General features: G+C 40.4%; 1 protein-coding gene across 1 annotated transcript in view; it reads left to right on the top strand.

Annotated features, from left to right (window-relative positions):
* The window catches only part of ADAM32 (ADAM metallopeptidase domain 32), a 176,570-nt gene that overhangs the window by 63,043 nt on the left and 99,573 nt on the right, over positions 1-13,954 (top strand). The window contains exon 10 of the mRNA XM_025278234.3: positions 5,715-5,796. Coding sequence (XP_025134019.3) covers positions 5,715-5,796 — 82 coding nt within the window. The remainder of the gene's footprint in view (positions 1-5,714; positions 5,797-13,954) is intronic.

Raw genomic sequence — 13,954 nt, 5'->3', positions numbered from 1 at the left:
TCTTCAATTTGTTAATATGCATGACATTGATTTGGAAAACTCAGCAGTGGTCACAGGACTGGAAAAGGTCAGTTTTCATTCCAAGCCCAAAGAAAGGCAATGCCAAAGAATGCTCAAACTACCACACAGTTGCACTCATCTCACACACTAGTGAAGTAATGCTCAAAATTCTCCAAGCCAGGCTTCAACAGTACATGAACGGTGAACATCCAGATGTTCGAGCTGGATTTAGAAAAGGCAGAGGAACTAGAGATCAAATTGCCAACGTCCGTTGGGTCATTGAAAAAGCAAGAGAATTCCAGAAAAACATCTACTTCTGCTTTATTGACTATGTCAAAGCCTTTGACCATGTGGATCACAATAAACTGTGGAAAACTCTGAAAGAGATGGGAATCTAGACCGCCTGACCTGCCTCTTAAGAAATCTGTATGCAGGTCAGGAATCAACAGTTAGAACTGGACATGGAACAATGGACTGGTTCCAAATTGGGAAAGGAGTACGTCAAGGCTGTATATTGTCACCGGGCTTATTTAACTTATATCCAGAGTACATTGTGAGAAATGCTGGGCTGGATGATGCACAAGCTGGAATCAAGATTGCTGGGACAAATATCAATAACGTCAGATATTCAGATGACACCACCCTTATGGCAAAAAGCGAAGAACTAAAGAGCCTCTTGATGAACGTGAAAGAGGAGAGTGAAAAAGTTGGCTTAAAGCTCAACATTCAGAAAACTAAGATCATGGCATCTGGTCCCATCACTTCATGGCAAATAGATGGGGAAACAGTGGAAATAGTGACAGACTTTATTTTGGGGGGCTCCAAAATCACTGTAGATGGTGACTGCAGCTGCGAAATAAAAAGACACTTACCCCTTGGAAGGAAAGTTATGACCAACCTAGAAAAGTTATGACCAACCTTTGTTACGCCAACAAAGGTTCGTCTAGTCAAGGCTATGGTTTTTCCAGTAGTCATGTATGGATGTGAGAGTTGGACTGTAAAGAAACCTGAGTGCCGAAGAATTGATACTTTTGAACTGTGGTGTTGGAGAAGACTCTTGAGAGTCCCTTGGACTGCAAGGAGATCCAACCAGTCCATCCTAAAGGAGATCAGTCCTGAATGTTCATTGGAAGGACTGATGCTGAAGCTGAAACTCCAATACTTTGACCACCTGATGCGAAGAACGGACTCATTTGAAAAGACCCTGATACTGGGAAAGATTAAAAGTGGGAGGAGAAGCAGACTGGTCTCCTTTAGGATGGACTGGTTGTATGTCCTTGCAGTACAAAGGACTCACAAGAGTCTTCAGCACCACAGTTCAAAAGCATCAATTCTTTGGTGCTCAGCTTTCTTTACAGTCCAACTCTCACATCCATACATGACTACTGGAAAAACCATAACTTTGACTATACAGACATTTGTAGGCAAAGTAATGTCTCTTCTTTTTAATATGTTGTGTAGGTTTGTCATAGCTTTTCTTCCAAGAAGCAAGCATCTTTTAATTTCATGGCTGCAATCATCATTCACAGTGATTTTGGAGCCCAGGAAAATAAAGTCTGTCACTGTTTCCATTGTTTCACCATCTATTTGTCATGAAGTGATGGGACCATGTTCCATGATCTTAGTTTTTTGAATGTTGAGTTTTAAGCCAGCTTTTTCACTCTCCTCTTTCATCTTCATGAAGAGGCTGTTTAGTTCCTCTTTGCTTTCTGCCATAATGGGGGTGTCATCTGCATATCTGAGGTTATTGATGTTTCTCCCAGCAGTCTTGATTTCAGCTTGTGTTTCACCCAGCCCAAACTTTCCCATGATGTACTCTGCATATAAGTTAAATAGCAGGGTGACAATATACAGCCTCGACATACCCTTTCCCAATTTTAAGATGTTGAACTTTGATGCATTAATAGTGAGACTGGTGACAGGGAATTTATCCCATTAGAAATATAGAAATTATGGTACAATCAGCATCCTTAAACTTAAGTAATGATCCTTCTTGATATCTTGATGTTATTTTAAAGCACCAATATATTTTTCATATGAGTAATGTGCTGCATGTTAACTCACTTCAGTTGTGTCTGACTCTTTGCGACCCCATGGGCTGTAGCCTGCCAGGCTCCTCTGTCCATGGGATTCTTCAGGCAAGAATACTGGAGTGGGTTGCCATTTCCTCCTGCAGGGGATCTTCCTGATTCAGGGATTGAAACCATGTCTCTTACATCTCCTGCATTGGCATGTGGGTTCTTTATAATTAATGCCACTTGGGAAGCCCCTGAGTAATGTAATATAGTAGAATAAATACCTTGAAATTTATGATCATTAACAGTAATTTCCTGTGGTCTCCATACTCCAGATTTATAATCTTAGTCCTAAAGGAGGAATAGTGAACATAGCAAGCTTAATTTTTTTAAACCTTTTACAATCTTTCCTTTATTCAACAAATGTTTATTGAGATAACATAGCATAGTGATTCAAATTTAAGCTCTGGAGGCCAACTGCCTGCATTTAAGTTCAGCCCTGTCTGTCACCTAGGGCAATTGATGTGTTCTGCCTCAATTTCCCTATATTTGCTTTTATTATTGTTATTCTTTCCCATCTTTACTGAGTTATAATTGATAAGTAAAAATTTTATATATTTAAGGGGTACAGTGTGGTTTTTTAATAGCATTTGAAGATTGTTTATTATTTATTTATTTTGGCTGTACTGGGTCTTTGTTGCTGTGTGAGGGATTTCTCTAGTTGTGACAAGCGGAGGTTACTCCCTAGTTGCAGTGTGCAGGCTTCTCTTTGTAGTGACTTCTTTTCTTGCAGAGCATGGGCCTCAGAGTATGTGGGCTTCAGTAGTTGTGGCCTGTGGGCTCTGGAATGCGGGCTCAGTATTTGCTGCATATGGGTTTTAATTGCCCCGAGGCGTGTGGACTCTTCCCAGAACCATGTCCCTTGCAGTGGCAGGAGGATTCTTAACCACTGACCACCAGGGATGTCCACAATGTGATGTTCTGATATATGTATACATTATAAAATTATAATCAAGTTGATTAACATATCCATCATCTTATACAGTTACCATTTTTTGGTGTGTGGTGAGAAAGTTTAAGTCTACTCTAGCAAATTTCACATATACAATACAGTATTATTAACTCTAGTCATCTGACTGTACATTAGATCTCTAGGACATATTCATCCTGTGCAACTGAAACTTTATACCTTTAACCATCTTCCCATTTCCCCCATTTCCCAACCCCTGGCAACCACCATTCAACTCTTTGCTTTTATAAGTTGACCCTGTTAGATTCCACATATAAGCAAGATCATACAGTACTTCACTTTTCATGTTTGGCTTACTTCACTTAACATAATGTCCTCCAGGTTTATCCATGTTGCAAATGGCAGGATCTCCTTCTTTCTTGAGGCTGAATTATATTCCACTGTGTTTGTACATCATATTTTCTTTATCCATCCATCTCTCAATGGAATTTAATTAAAAAAATGGGCTTCTTGGGCATCATCTTGCATGACTGGGGGCACTCACTATGTTCTCACCTTTCCTTGTGGGAGAAATCATGGCTGAAGGCATGTCTCTTGGCGCTGAGCTGTGCTGCGTTGGGGAAATGGTGACGTGGGCAGAGTGAAACTGTTTTTACCTAAGAATGTGAATGTTTCTGGATTTTTTTGCTCAAATGTGGTGTGGGACCCTTCCTTGGACTCTAAGGCCACAAAAATACTCTCATCTGTGAGTATTTCTCAAAATTGTCTCTGGAGAGAGAGATGAGGGTTAAAAGTTCCAAGTCTGCTATCTTTCTGATGTCATTGCAGAAGATTAATGTTAGTACATTATGTCTATCTGTTTATAGTTTAAAGGAGGAAGAAACAATGAGAGTAAGAGTGAGAACAAGAGTAAGAGTGAGAGAGAGATCCAAAGTAATGAATCAAATTAGAAGTGTGAAGGCAGATTTAGACATATTTAAACTCAAAGGAAGGTGGAGAGCATTACAGGTTATTGAAGCAGTGTACTTAGATATATAGTACACTTATATAGATATACTTATAGATAAGTTTGGAAGGAATGATGCTAAAGCTGAGACTCCAGTACTTTGGCCTCCTCATGTGAAGAGCTGACTCATTGAAAAAGACTCTGATGCTGGGAGGGATTGGGGGCAGGACAAGAAGGGGATGACAGAGGATGAGATGGTTGGATGGCATCACCGACTTGATGTACGTGAGTCTGAGTGAACTCCGGGAGTTGGTGATGGACAGGGAGGCCTGGCATGCTGCGATTCATGGGGTCTCAAAGAGTCGGACATGACTGAGTGACTGAACTGAACTGAATAATTCTTTTCAGAGTATGGAATTCATAGTTATAACTGTAGTGAAACCTCTGTATGAGGAGAGGGAAACAAGCAACATTGAAGAAGTAAAACATTAAATCTTGATAACTGATTTGATGTGAAGATTGGGTGGGCAGTATTAAGTAAAAAGTTATTATTGTATTCAGCTCATCAGGAGTATGGATAGAGTTTAGGGGAAAGTCTTATCTATTGGAAGGACTGTCTTGAATGAAGAAAGAATTTAAGCAATAATTTGATATTGGACTGTAAATCTGAACTTGGGTGTTAAGGGCAAATACTTGGGTACAAGTGCTAGAGGGTAGAGATGTACAGTATCAGAATAAGGGAGCAGTGGAGGGACAGTGCAATTGTGAAGTAAAGTGCAGTTGAGACTGAGGGGACATTTCAAATTGAGAATTGAGTATCAAGCTTTTCTACATACATCCTGGAATATTTGTTTTGGCTGGGGTTCTAAAGATGGAAGAATATGTTTGGAGCATCTATATCTTAGTAATTGAAAGTACAGCCCTGGATTCAAACTGTCTTAAGTTCATATCCTTCAGCAGTACTTATTAACTCTGCTGCCCTGAGCAAGTTATTTGTACTTTCTATCTGATATTTGATTTGTTCAGTGGGGACAAATAATATCTATTTCACTGGGTGGATTTGAGAATTAAATAGAATAATTTATATAAATCTCTAAGAATAGGGCTATTATTATATGGCAGGCTACATGGAGTCTTTTTCAAAGCAGAAAAAAATTAATTTAAGTTGTAGAACAATATAGTCATTACAGTAAGAAAATGGTGAGCTTACCTATATTTGAGTGAAAACTTTTAATCCATACATTAAAGCTACTTTTCATTGTTATTGAGCAAAATGCTTTTGATTGAAATGTTTGATCAAAGTCTTTGGTGCATGTGTGCATCCTCAGTTGTTAAGTCATGTCCAACTCTTTGTGACCCCATGGACTGTAGCCCACCAGGCTCCTCTGTCCAGGGGATTTCCCAGACAAGAATATTGGAGTGGGTTGCCATTTTCTTCCAGGGAATCTTCCTGACCAAGGGGTCAAACCCTGGTCTCCTGCATTGCAGGCAGATTCTTTACTGTCCCTTTACAGGAAAGCCTGTAAAGGCTTTGGTAACCTTAACCAAATGTCACAAAAACAGTAAAGTCATCAAAAATTTGGATTCACTGGATATGTTTTAGAAACCCAAAGTGCTTAATCTCATTTAATTAACACTGTTTTACAAATGTGAAACAAAGACATAAAGATTTTACTTCAATTTGCTTCAGGCTAGAATTTTATGAACTGTAGGAAAATTCTCAGTAAGAAATATCATATATGAATTGTCAAAATTAATTATCACTTAATACTTATTTATTTAGCTTTAGAGAGTATCCAGATTATGTGGGAGCAGCATTTCCTGGAAAGATGTGTGTTACCGGTTATTCTGCAGGAGTTGCTTTGGTATGTAATGACTTAACCTTATTTGAAAACAAGTACATTAAAAATTTTCCCAGAATTACAGCATATATTTTACACATTTTACATTTATATTTACATTTAGATATTGCATTTATATTTTCATCACTGTTAAAACTTTGAAATATGTAGAATTAGTAGAATTAATAGAATTCTGAAGTGCAAAGTATTTTATTACAGATATTTGGAAGTTAAAGTGGAATAAAATATCACAAATACACTTGTATTCCTTACTGTATTGAAGAGTGCATCATGAAAAGATCTGCAAAGATATTCCTATAACCTAAATAGATTTTTTTTTCTTGTAGGTATAAAATTGGAGACGTAGTCTTACAGATAAAATAACTTCAAAATCAAAAATATGATAAAAATTCTTTAAAATGTTTCAAACTTTTATGTTATTGTTCAGTTGCTCAGTCATGTCCAACTCTTTGTGACCCCATGGACTGCAGCATGCCAGGCTTCCCTGTCCTTCACCATCTCCCGGAGTTTGCTCAAACTTATGTCCTTTGAGTCAGTGACTCCATCCAACCATCTCGTCCTCTGCTGTCGCTTTCTCCTTTTGCCATCTATCTTTCCCGGCATCAGGGTCTTTTACAATGAGTTGGCACTTTGCATCCGGTGGCCAAAGTATTGGAGCTTCAGCATCAGTCCTTCCAATGAATATTCTGTGTTGATTTCCTTTAGAATTGACTGGTTGGATCTCCTTGCAGTCCATGGGACTTTCAAGAATCTTCTGCAGCACCACAATTTGAAAGCATCAGTTCTTTGGCGCTCAGCCTTTTTTATGGTCCAGTTCTCATATCCATACCTGACTACTGGAAAAACCATAGCTTTGACTATATGAATCTTTGTTGGCAAAGTACTGTCTCTTTCTTAACATGCTGTCTAGGTTTGTTATAGCTTTTCTTCCAAGGAGCAAGCATCTTTTAATTTCATGGCTGCAGTCACCATCAGCAGTGATTTTGGTGCCCAGAAAAATAAAGTCTGTCACTGTTTCCATTGTTTCCCATCATTTGCCATGAAGTGATGGAACCAGATGCCATGATCTTCGATTTTTGAATGTTGAGTTTTAAGCCAGATTTTTCACTCTCTTTTTTTACCTTCATCAAGAGGCTGTTTAGTTCCTCTTCACTTTCTGCCATAAGGGTGGTGTCATCTGCATATCTGAGGTTATTGATATTTCTCCTGGAAGTCTTGATTCCAGCTTGTGCTTTTTCCCAGCTTGGCATTTCTCATGATGTACTCTGCATATAAGTTAAATAAGCAGGATGACAATATTCAGCCTTTATGTACTCCATTCCCAATTTGAAGCCAGTCCGTTGTTCCATGTCTGGTTCTAACTGTTGCTTCTTGATCTGCATACACGTTTCTCAGGAGGCAGGTCAGGTGGCCTGGTATTCTTATCTTTTTAAGAATTTTCCAGTTTGTTGTGATCCACACAGTCAAAGGCTTTAAGTGTTGTCAATGAAGCAGACGTAGATGTCTTTCTGGGATTCTCTTTGCCTTTTCTATGATCCAGCAGATGTTGGCAATTTGATCTCTGGTTCCTCTGCCTTTTCTAAATCCAGCTTGAACATCTGGAAGCTCATGGTTCACATACTGTTGAAGCCTATCTTGGAGAATTTTGAGCATTACTTTACTAGCCTATGAGATGAGTGCAACTGTGTGGTAGTTTGGGCATTCTTTGGCATTGTGTTTCTTTGGGATTGGAATGAAAACTGACCTTTTCCAGTCCTGTGGCCACTGCTGAGTTTTCCAAATTTGCTGGCATATTGAGTGAAGCACTTTCACAGCATCATCTTTTAGGATTTGAAAAAGCTCAGCTGACATTCTATCACCTTCACTAGCTTTGTTCGTAGTGATTCTTCTAAGGCTCACTTGACTTTGCACTCCAGGATGTCTAGGTGAGTGATCACACCATCGTGATTATCTGGGTTATGAAGATCTTTTTTTGTATAGTTCTTCTGTGTATTCTTGCCACCTCTTCTTAATATCTTCTGTTTCTGTTAGGTCCATACCATTTCTGTCCTTTATTGTGCCCATCTCCCAGCTTTTCATGAAATGTTCCCTTGGTATCTCTAATTTTCTTGAAGAGATCTCTAGTCTTTCCCATTCTGTTGTTTTCCTCTATATCTTTGCATTGATCACTGAGGAAGGCTTTCTTATCTCTCCTTGCTTTTCTTTGGAACTCTGCATTCAAATGGGTATCTTTTCTTTTCTTCTTTGCCTTTACCTTCTCTTCTTTTCTTAGCTATTTGTAAGGCCTCCTCAGTCAACCATTTTGCCTTTTTGCCCTTCTTTTTCTTGGGAATGGTCTTGATCACTGCCTCCTGTACAATGTCACAAACCTCCATCCATAGTTCTTCAGGCCCTCTGTTTATCAGATCTAATCCCCTGAATCTATTTCTCACTTCCATTGTATAATTGTAAGGGATTTGATTCAGGTCATACCTGAATGGTCTAGTGGTTTTCCCTAGTTTCTTCAGTTTAAGTCTGAATTTTGCAATAAGGAGTTCATGATCTAAGCCACAGTCACTCCTGGTCTTGTTTTTTTCTGACTGTATAGAACTTCTCCATCTTCTGTTGGAAAGAGTATAATCAGTGTGATTTTAATTTTGACCATCTGGTGACGTCCTTGTGTAGAGTCATCTCTTGTATTGTTGGAAGAGGGTGTTTGGTATGACCAGTATATTCTCTTGGCAAAACTCTGTTAGGCTTTGCCCTGCTTCATTTTGTACTCCAAAGCCAAACTTGCCTATTACTCCAGGTATCTCTTGACTTCCTACTTTTACATTCCAGTCCCCTGTGACAAAAAGGACATCTTTTTTTTGGTGTTAGTTCTAGAAGGTCTTTTCAGGCTTCATAGAACTGTTCAACTTTAGCTTCTTTGACATTAGTGGTTGGGACATAGACTTGGATTACTGTGATATTGAATGGTTTGCCTTGGAAATGAACAGAGATCATTCTGTTGTTTTTGAGATTGCACACAAGTACTGCATTTTGGACTTTTTTGTTTACTCTGATGGCTACTCCATTTCTTCTGAAGGATTCTTTCTCACAGTAGTAGATGTAATGGTCATCTGAATTAAATTAGCCCTTTCTAGTCCATTTTAGTTCACTGATTCCTAAAATGTTGTTGCCCACTCTTGGCATCTCCTGTTTGACCACTTCCTTGATTTACCTTGATTCATGTACCTAACAGTCCAGGTTCCTATGCAATATTGTTTTTTATAGCATTGGACTTGACTCCATCACCAGTCACATCCACAACTGGGAGTTGTTTTTGCTTTGGCTCTGTCTCTTCATTCTTTCCTGAGCTATTCCTATAGCTTGGTTTTTATCTTGGCAATTTTGTTTGGTTCCGTTTTATAGTTTCTAGTTCCTTGGTTCAGTAATGTGTGTTTCCATTGACAATCTTTCTTAATTCCTTCAGCATTTTTATTAATTGCTCTTTGAACTTGGGTTCTGGTAGGTTTGGGATGTCTGTTACATTGTTTTTTTCAGAGGATTTATCTTTTTTTAATTGGGAGTAGTTCTTCTGCCTTTTCCTTATAGTTCTCTGACTATTAATTTAAGAGAAACAGTTATCTACTCTGGTCTGAAGGTCTGTTTTTATGTGGAACTGAAAGCTGAGCACAAAAGAATTGATGCTTTTGAACTGTGGTGTTGGAGAAGACTCTTGAGAGTACATTGGACTGCAAGGAGATCCAACCAGTCCATCCTAAAGGAAATCAGTTCTGGGTGTTCATTGGAAGGACTAATGTTGAAGCTGAAACTCCAATATTTTGGCCACCTGGTGTGAAGAGCTGACTCATTTAAAAAGACCCTGATGTTGGGAAAGATTGAAGGCATGATGAGAAGGGGACGAGAGGATGAGATGGTTAGATGGCATCACTGACTCAATGGACATGAGTTTGGGTAAACTCCGGGAGTTGGTGATGGACAGGGAGGCCTGGCATGCTGCAGTTCATGGGGTTGCAAAGAGTCGGACACAATTGAGTGACTGAACTTAACTGAACTGACCCTTTATGTAAGATTGTGTAAGTCCAATAGTTTTGGTTCAAGGGCTGTTTTGATATGAATGCTTGACATGTCTTTCTCAGGGTGTGCTGGGCCTTGTCCCCTTGATAGGGGGTGTGCTTGTGGTGTACTGACTGGAGCCTGCACTGGATGTTGGGTGGAGCCTCTTCTTTGCTCTGTGGTTGTCACAGCCTTGTTGGGGACAGAATCTGCTCTTCAGTTGTTGGAATGGAAGTTTCCAGATCCTTTTCTAAATGGTTGTATGAGGTAGGACTGGAGCACTCCTACTGGGACAGGAGCTGCTGTGAACTCCTCCCCAGGTGCTGTCCACCAAGATGTGTGATTGTGTGATGTTGCCCGCCACTTGATGTGTGTGCCCACTAAGTTTTCTGATTGTGGCACCTGGAATCATCTCTGTCATGGGAGTACCAATAATTAGCTCAGATGTCCCTCAGGCTTGAATGCATTGTTCTGGTCCCAAAACTCACTGGTTTTGGGTACCCTGGAAGTTTGCAAAACCCTCAGTGGTGGAAACCATGCTTTGTTGTGAGCATGCTGACAAGAAAACTGCTATGGTGCACTTGTGACCCTTGTTTTGTGTGTTGACAATGGGACTCTTACGGTGGACTCCCACATCATTCTGTACACACTCCCAGTCATGACCCAGACTATACTCCAGGCCCTTCAAGCTATCTCTGTATAGCCAAACTGAGTCCTTTCTCCAGACTGTCCACTGAAGCTTTGAGATTCAGAACTTGCCCACTTCACACTCATGAATATTTAGGCATGTGGGAAGCTTGCTGACATGCAAAGGCAGTCTGTGCTGGTCTCTCTGTGCTCTGCTGGGGCATAATCCACCTCCCACATTCTCCCCTTGAGTCTCTGATGCTCCCTCTCTGTCCCACCAGACCTCCCAGGTGGTAAAGGAGATTTCTAGAATAAGGGAACCTTTCTTCTTTCACAGCTCCCTGCCTAGGGGCAGAGGTCCCATTCCAGTTCCTCTTTTCCCTTGTCCCTTCCTCCTACTCCACTATCTAGGAATCCTTCTTGCAGATTTAGTTGAATGTGATCTTACGCCTGCTTTCAGTAGATTTTCTGTGAGATGTGTTTTGCATGTAGATGTATTTTTGATGTATTTGTGGGAGGAGCTAAGTTCCAGGTGCCTCTATTCTGTCATCTTCATCTCCTCCCACTCAGTAGCATTTTTAAACTTTATACTTTTACTTCTCCTCTTCTCCAGGTTCTTATTCTTTTTTAGTTATTAATTATAGTTTATGTGCTTTTACATCTCTTTTTATATTATATATCCTATAATGTATTTTATTATAATTGTTTTAGTATATTTGTTTTTCCACTTTTAAACTAGAGTGAATTATGCACCATCATGATGCTATCACAGTATCTAATTCTGACTATACACCTGCCATTAACAGTGACATTTATGCTGATTTTCTCATGTTTTAATGATGTTAATTAGCATTATTTTACTTCAGCTTCACTCCCTTTAGTATTTCTTGTAAGGCATCTCTAGTGATGATGAACTCCTTTAGCTTTTATTTGTTTTAGAATCATGATCTCTTCTTCATTTATGAAGCACAGCTTTGGTGGGCATAGAATTCTTAGTTGACAGTTTTTTCTTTTGATATTTTGAATATATAATCCTATTGTCTCCTCACCTGAAATATTTCTGTTGAGAAATATGCTCATAGTCTTATGGGAGTTCCCTTGTATATAACCTGATATCTTCTTTTTCTTTCAAAATTCTTTCTTTTTCTTTATTTTAATAATTTAATTGTAATGTGTACTCATGTAGCCCTATTTGGGTTCAACCTATTCAGGATCCTTTGTGTGTTATGCACTTGGAAATCCATTTCTTTCCCAGTCTTGGAAAGTTTTCAGCCATTTTGCTTTAAATGTACTTTCTGTCCCTTCCTTTTCTCCTTTTCAAGTTCCTAAGATATGGATATTAGTGTGTATGCATGTGTGTGTGTGTGTGTGTGTGTGTTCGTCCCATAGTTGTGTAGGCTTTCTTCTTTCTGTTTCATTCTTTTCAAGGTTTTGCTCTTCTGACTGAATAATTTTTAAATATTTTTGCATTCTAGATCACTGATTCTTTATTCTGCTTGTTCAAGCCTACTGTTGAAGCCCTAGGACATCTTTTTTTTAATTTTTATTTCTTCATTGACCTTATTTTCTTCATTCACCATTTTCTAATTTCATTTAGTTATCTGTTTGCTTTTGTAGTTCACTAAAATTCTTTAAGAAGTTTATCCTGAATTATTTCTCTGACATATCTCCTTTCCTTTTGGGTCATTTATTTGCAGCATTTTTAGTTTAATTTTATTGTGTTACAGTCACCTGATTTTTCTTACTTTCTTCATTCCTTACTTTGGTATCTGTGCATTTGAGTAATTGGTCTCCTCTTCCAGACTTTACAGGCTTATTTTGGCAGACAGTTCTTCACTAGCCAGTTCGGTTTAGGTTTTTGGACATGTACTTGGGCAGACAGGTTCTATTTTGGGGCAAGAGCCACTGTCCAAGCTCTGAAGTCAAGGATGAGGGGTATTAACTGTCAGATAGGACTGCTGGCATGGTTCCCTGCCCAAATGAGTCAGTAGGATATACTCTGTGGTTGTCTAGATTCACTGATCAGCCTTCTTAAAAGGTAAGGAAAAAGAACTTGACTCAGCAGTAGCTGCGGAATGAATTAGCTTTCCTGCCCTGACAAGGCAGCAGAGTAGGCCCTATGACTTGCATGCCTCATTATTTGTGGACACACGTTAGGCAGACTGTACCCTTAATTCCTTGGCCACATGGGACCACTGGGTTTTGTTCTAAAGATGGGGGAAAACCATGAGCTGTGCTCTCTGTTCAAGTGCCACTGTAAGCAGGATTGTTGGATAGATGGCACAGCTTCCTGTGTGCTCTGGCTAGATTCATTGGTTGGGCTTTCTGAAGGCTGTATTTAGCAATGGCAGGGCTATGAGTTTGTTTCCTTGCCCAGGTGGAATTGGAGAATCAGCTTAGCTCTTTGTGGGTTCAACCCAAGCTATCTGTTACTCCAGGTTTCCTGGCCAAACAGTGCCACTGGCTTTTCCCTGTGAACAATCAACTCTGCCTGCTATACTCTCTGTTCAAGTGTTGCTGCACTATGCAGCTACCAGGTATTCTAATGAGGCTTCTGGTTAGGGGTGCTGCTGCTGCTGCTAAGTCACTTCAGTCGTGTCCGACTCTGTGCGACCCCATAGACGGCAGCCTACCAGGCTCCTCTGTCCCTGGGATTCTCCAGGCAAGAGTACTGGAGTGGGTTGCCATTTCCTTCTCCAATTCATGAAAATGAAAAGTGAAAGTGAAGTCTCTCAGTCGTGTCCGACTCCTAGCGACCCCATGGACTGTAGCCCACCAGGCTCCTCCATCCATGGGATTTTCCAGGCAAGAGTACTGGAGTGGGTTGTCATTGCCTTCTTCTCTGGTTAGGGGTAGCCAGGGGCTATACCAGTCATTGCTGCTGCTGCTGCTAAGTCGTTTCAGTCGTGTCCGACTCTGTGCGACCCCATAGATGCCGGCCCACCAGGCTCTCCCGTCCCTGGGATTCTCCAGGCAAGAACACTGGAGTGGGTTGCCATTTCCTTCTCCAATGCATGAAAGTGAAAAGTGAAAGTGAAGTCGCTCAGTTGTGTCCGACTCTTTGCGACCCCATGATCTGCAGCCTACCAGGCTCCTCCGTCCATGGGATTTTCCAGGCAAGAGTACTGGAGTGGGGTGCCATTGCCTTCTCCATACCAGTCATTAGGCAAGGCTATAAACAGCTATGCTGACTGGGTAGAGGGTCCAGGGATAGCAAGGCTTTTCATTTGAGGACTCAAATCAGGCAGATCTGCACCTCATTGACTTCCCTGGTCATACACTTCCACTGTCCTGGCTCTGCAGATCTACTAGTTGGGACCTTCAGTTGCTGTGGATGGGAAGTTGGCTTGCCAAAGTCTAAGCACTGATTGTTGCAACCCTCACCCCTACCCCACCTTCTCTGTCATGATCAGATTTACAGTGGTCAAATCCCACTCATCCTTTGTGATCCTCATGGGGCAAGACCAGAGTAGGGCTCCCAGAAGTGACCCCC

The sequence above is a fragment of the Bubalus bubalis genome, chromosome 1 (assembly GCF_019923935.1).
Source record: "Bubalus bubalis isolate 160015118507 breed Murrah chromosome 1, NDDB_SH_1, whole genome shotgun sequence".
NCBI classification, from domain to species: Eukaryota; Metazoa; Chordata; class Mammalia; order Artiodactyla; family Bovidae; genus Bubalus; species Bubalus bubalis.
The sequence above is the reverse complement of the archived record's forward strand: the minus strand, read 5'-3'. Positions and strand labels throughout refer to the sequence as shown.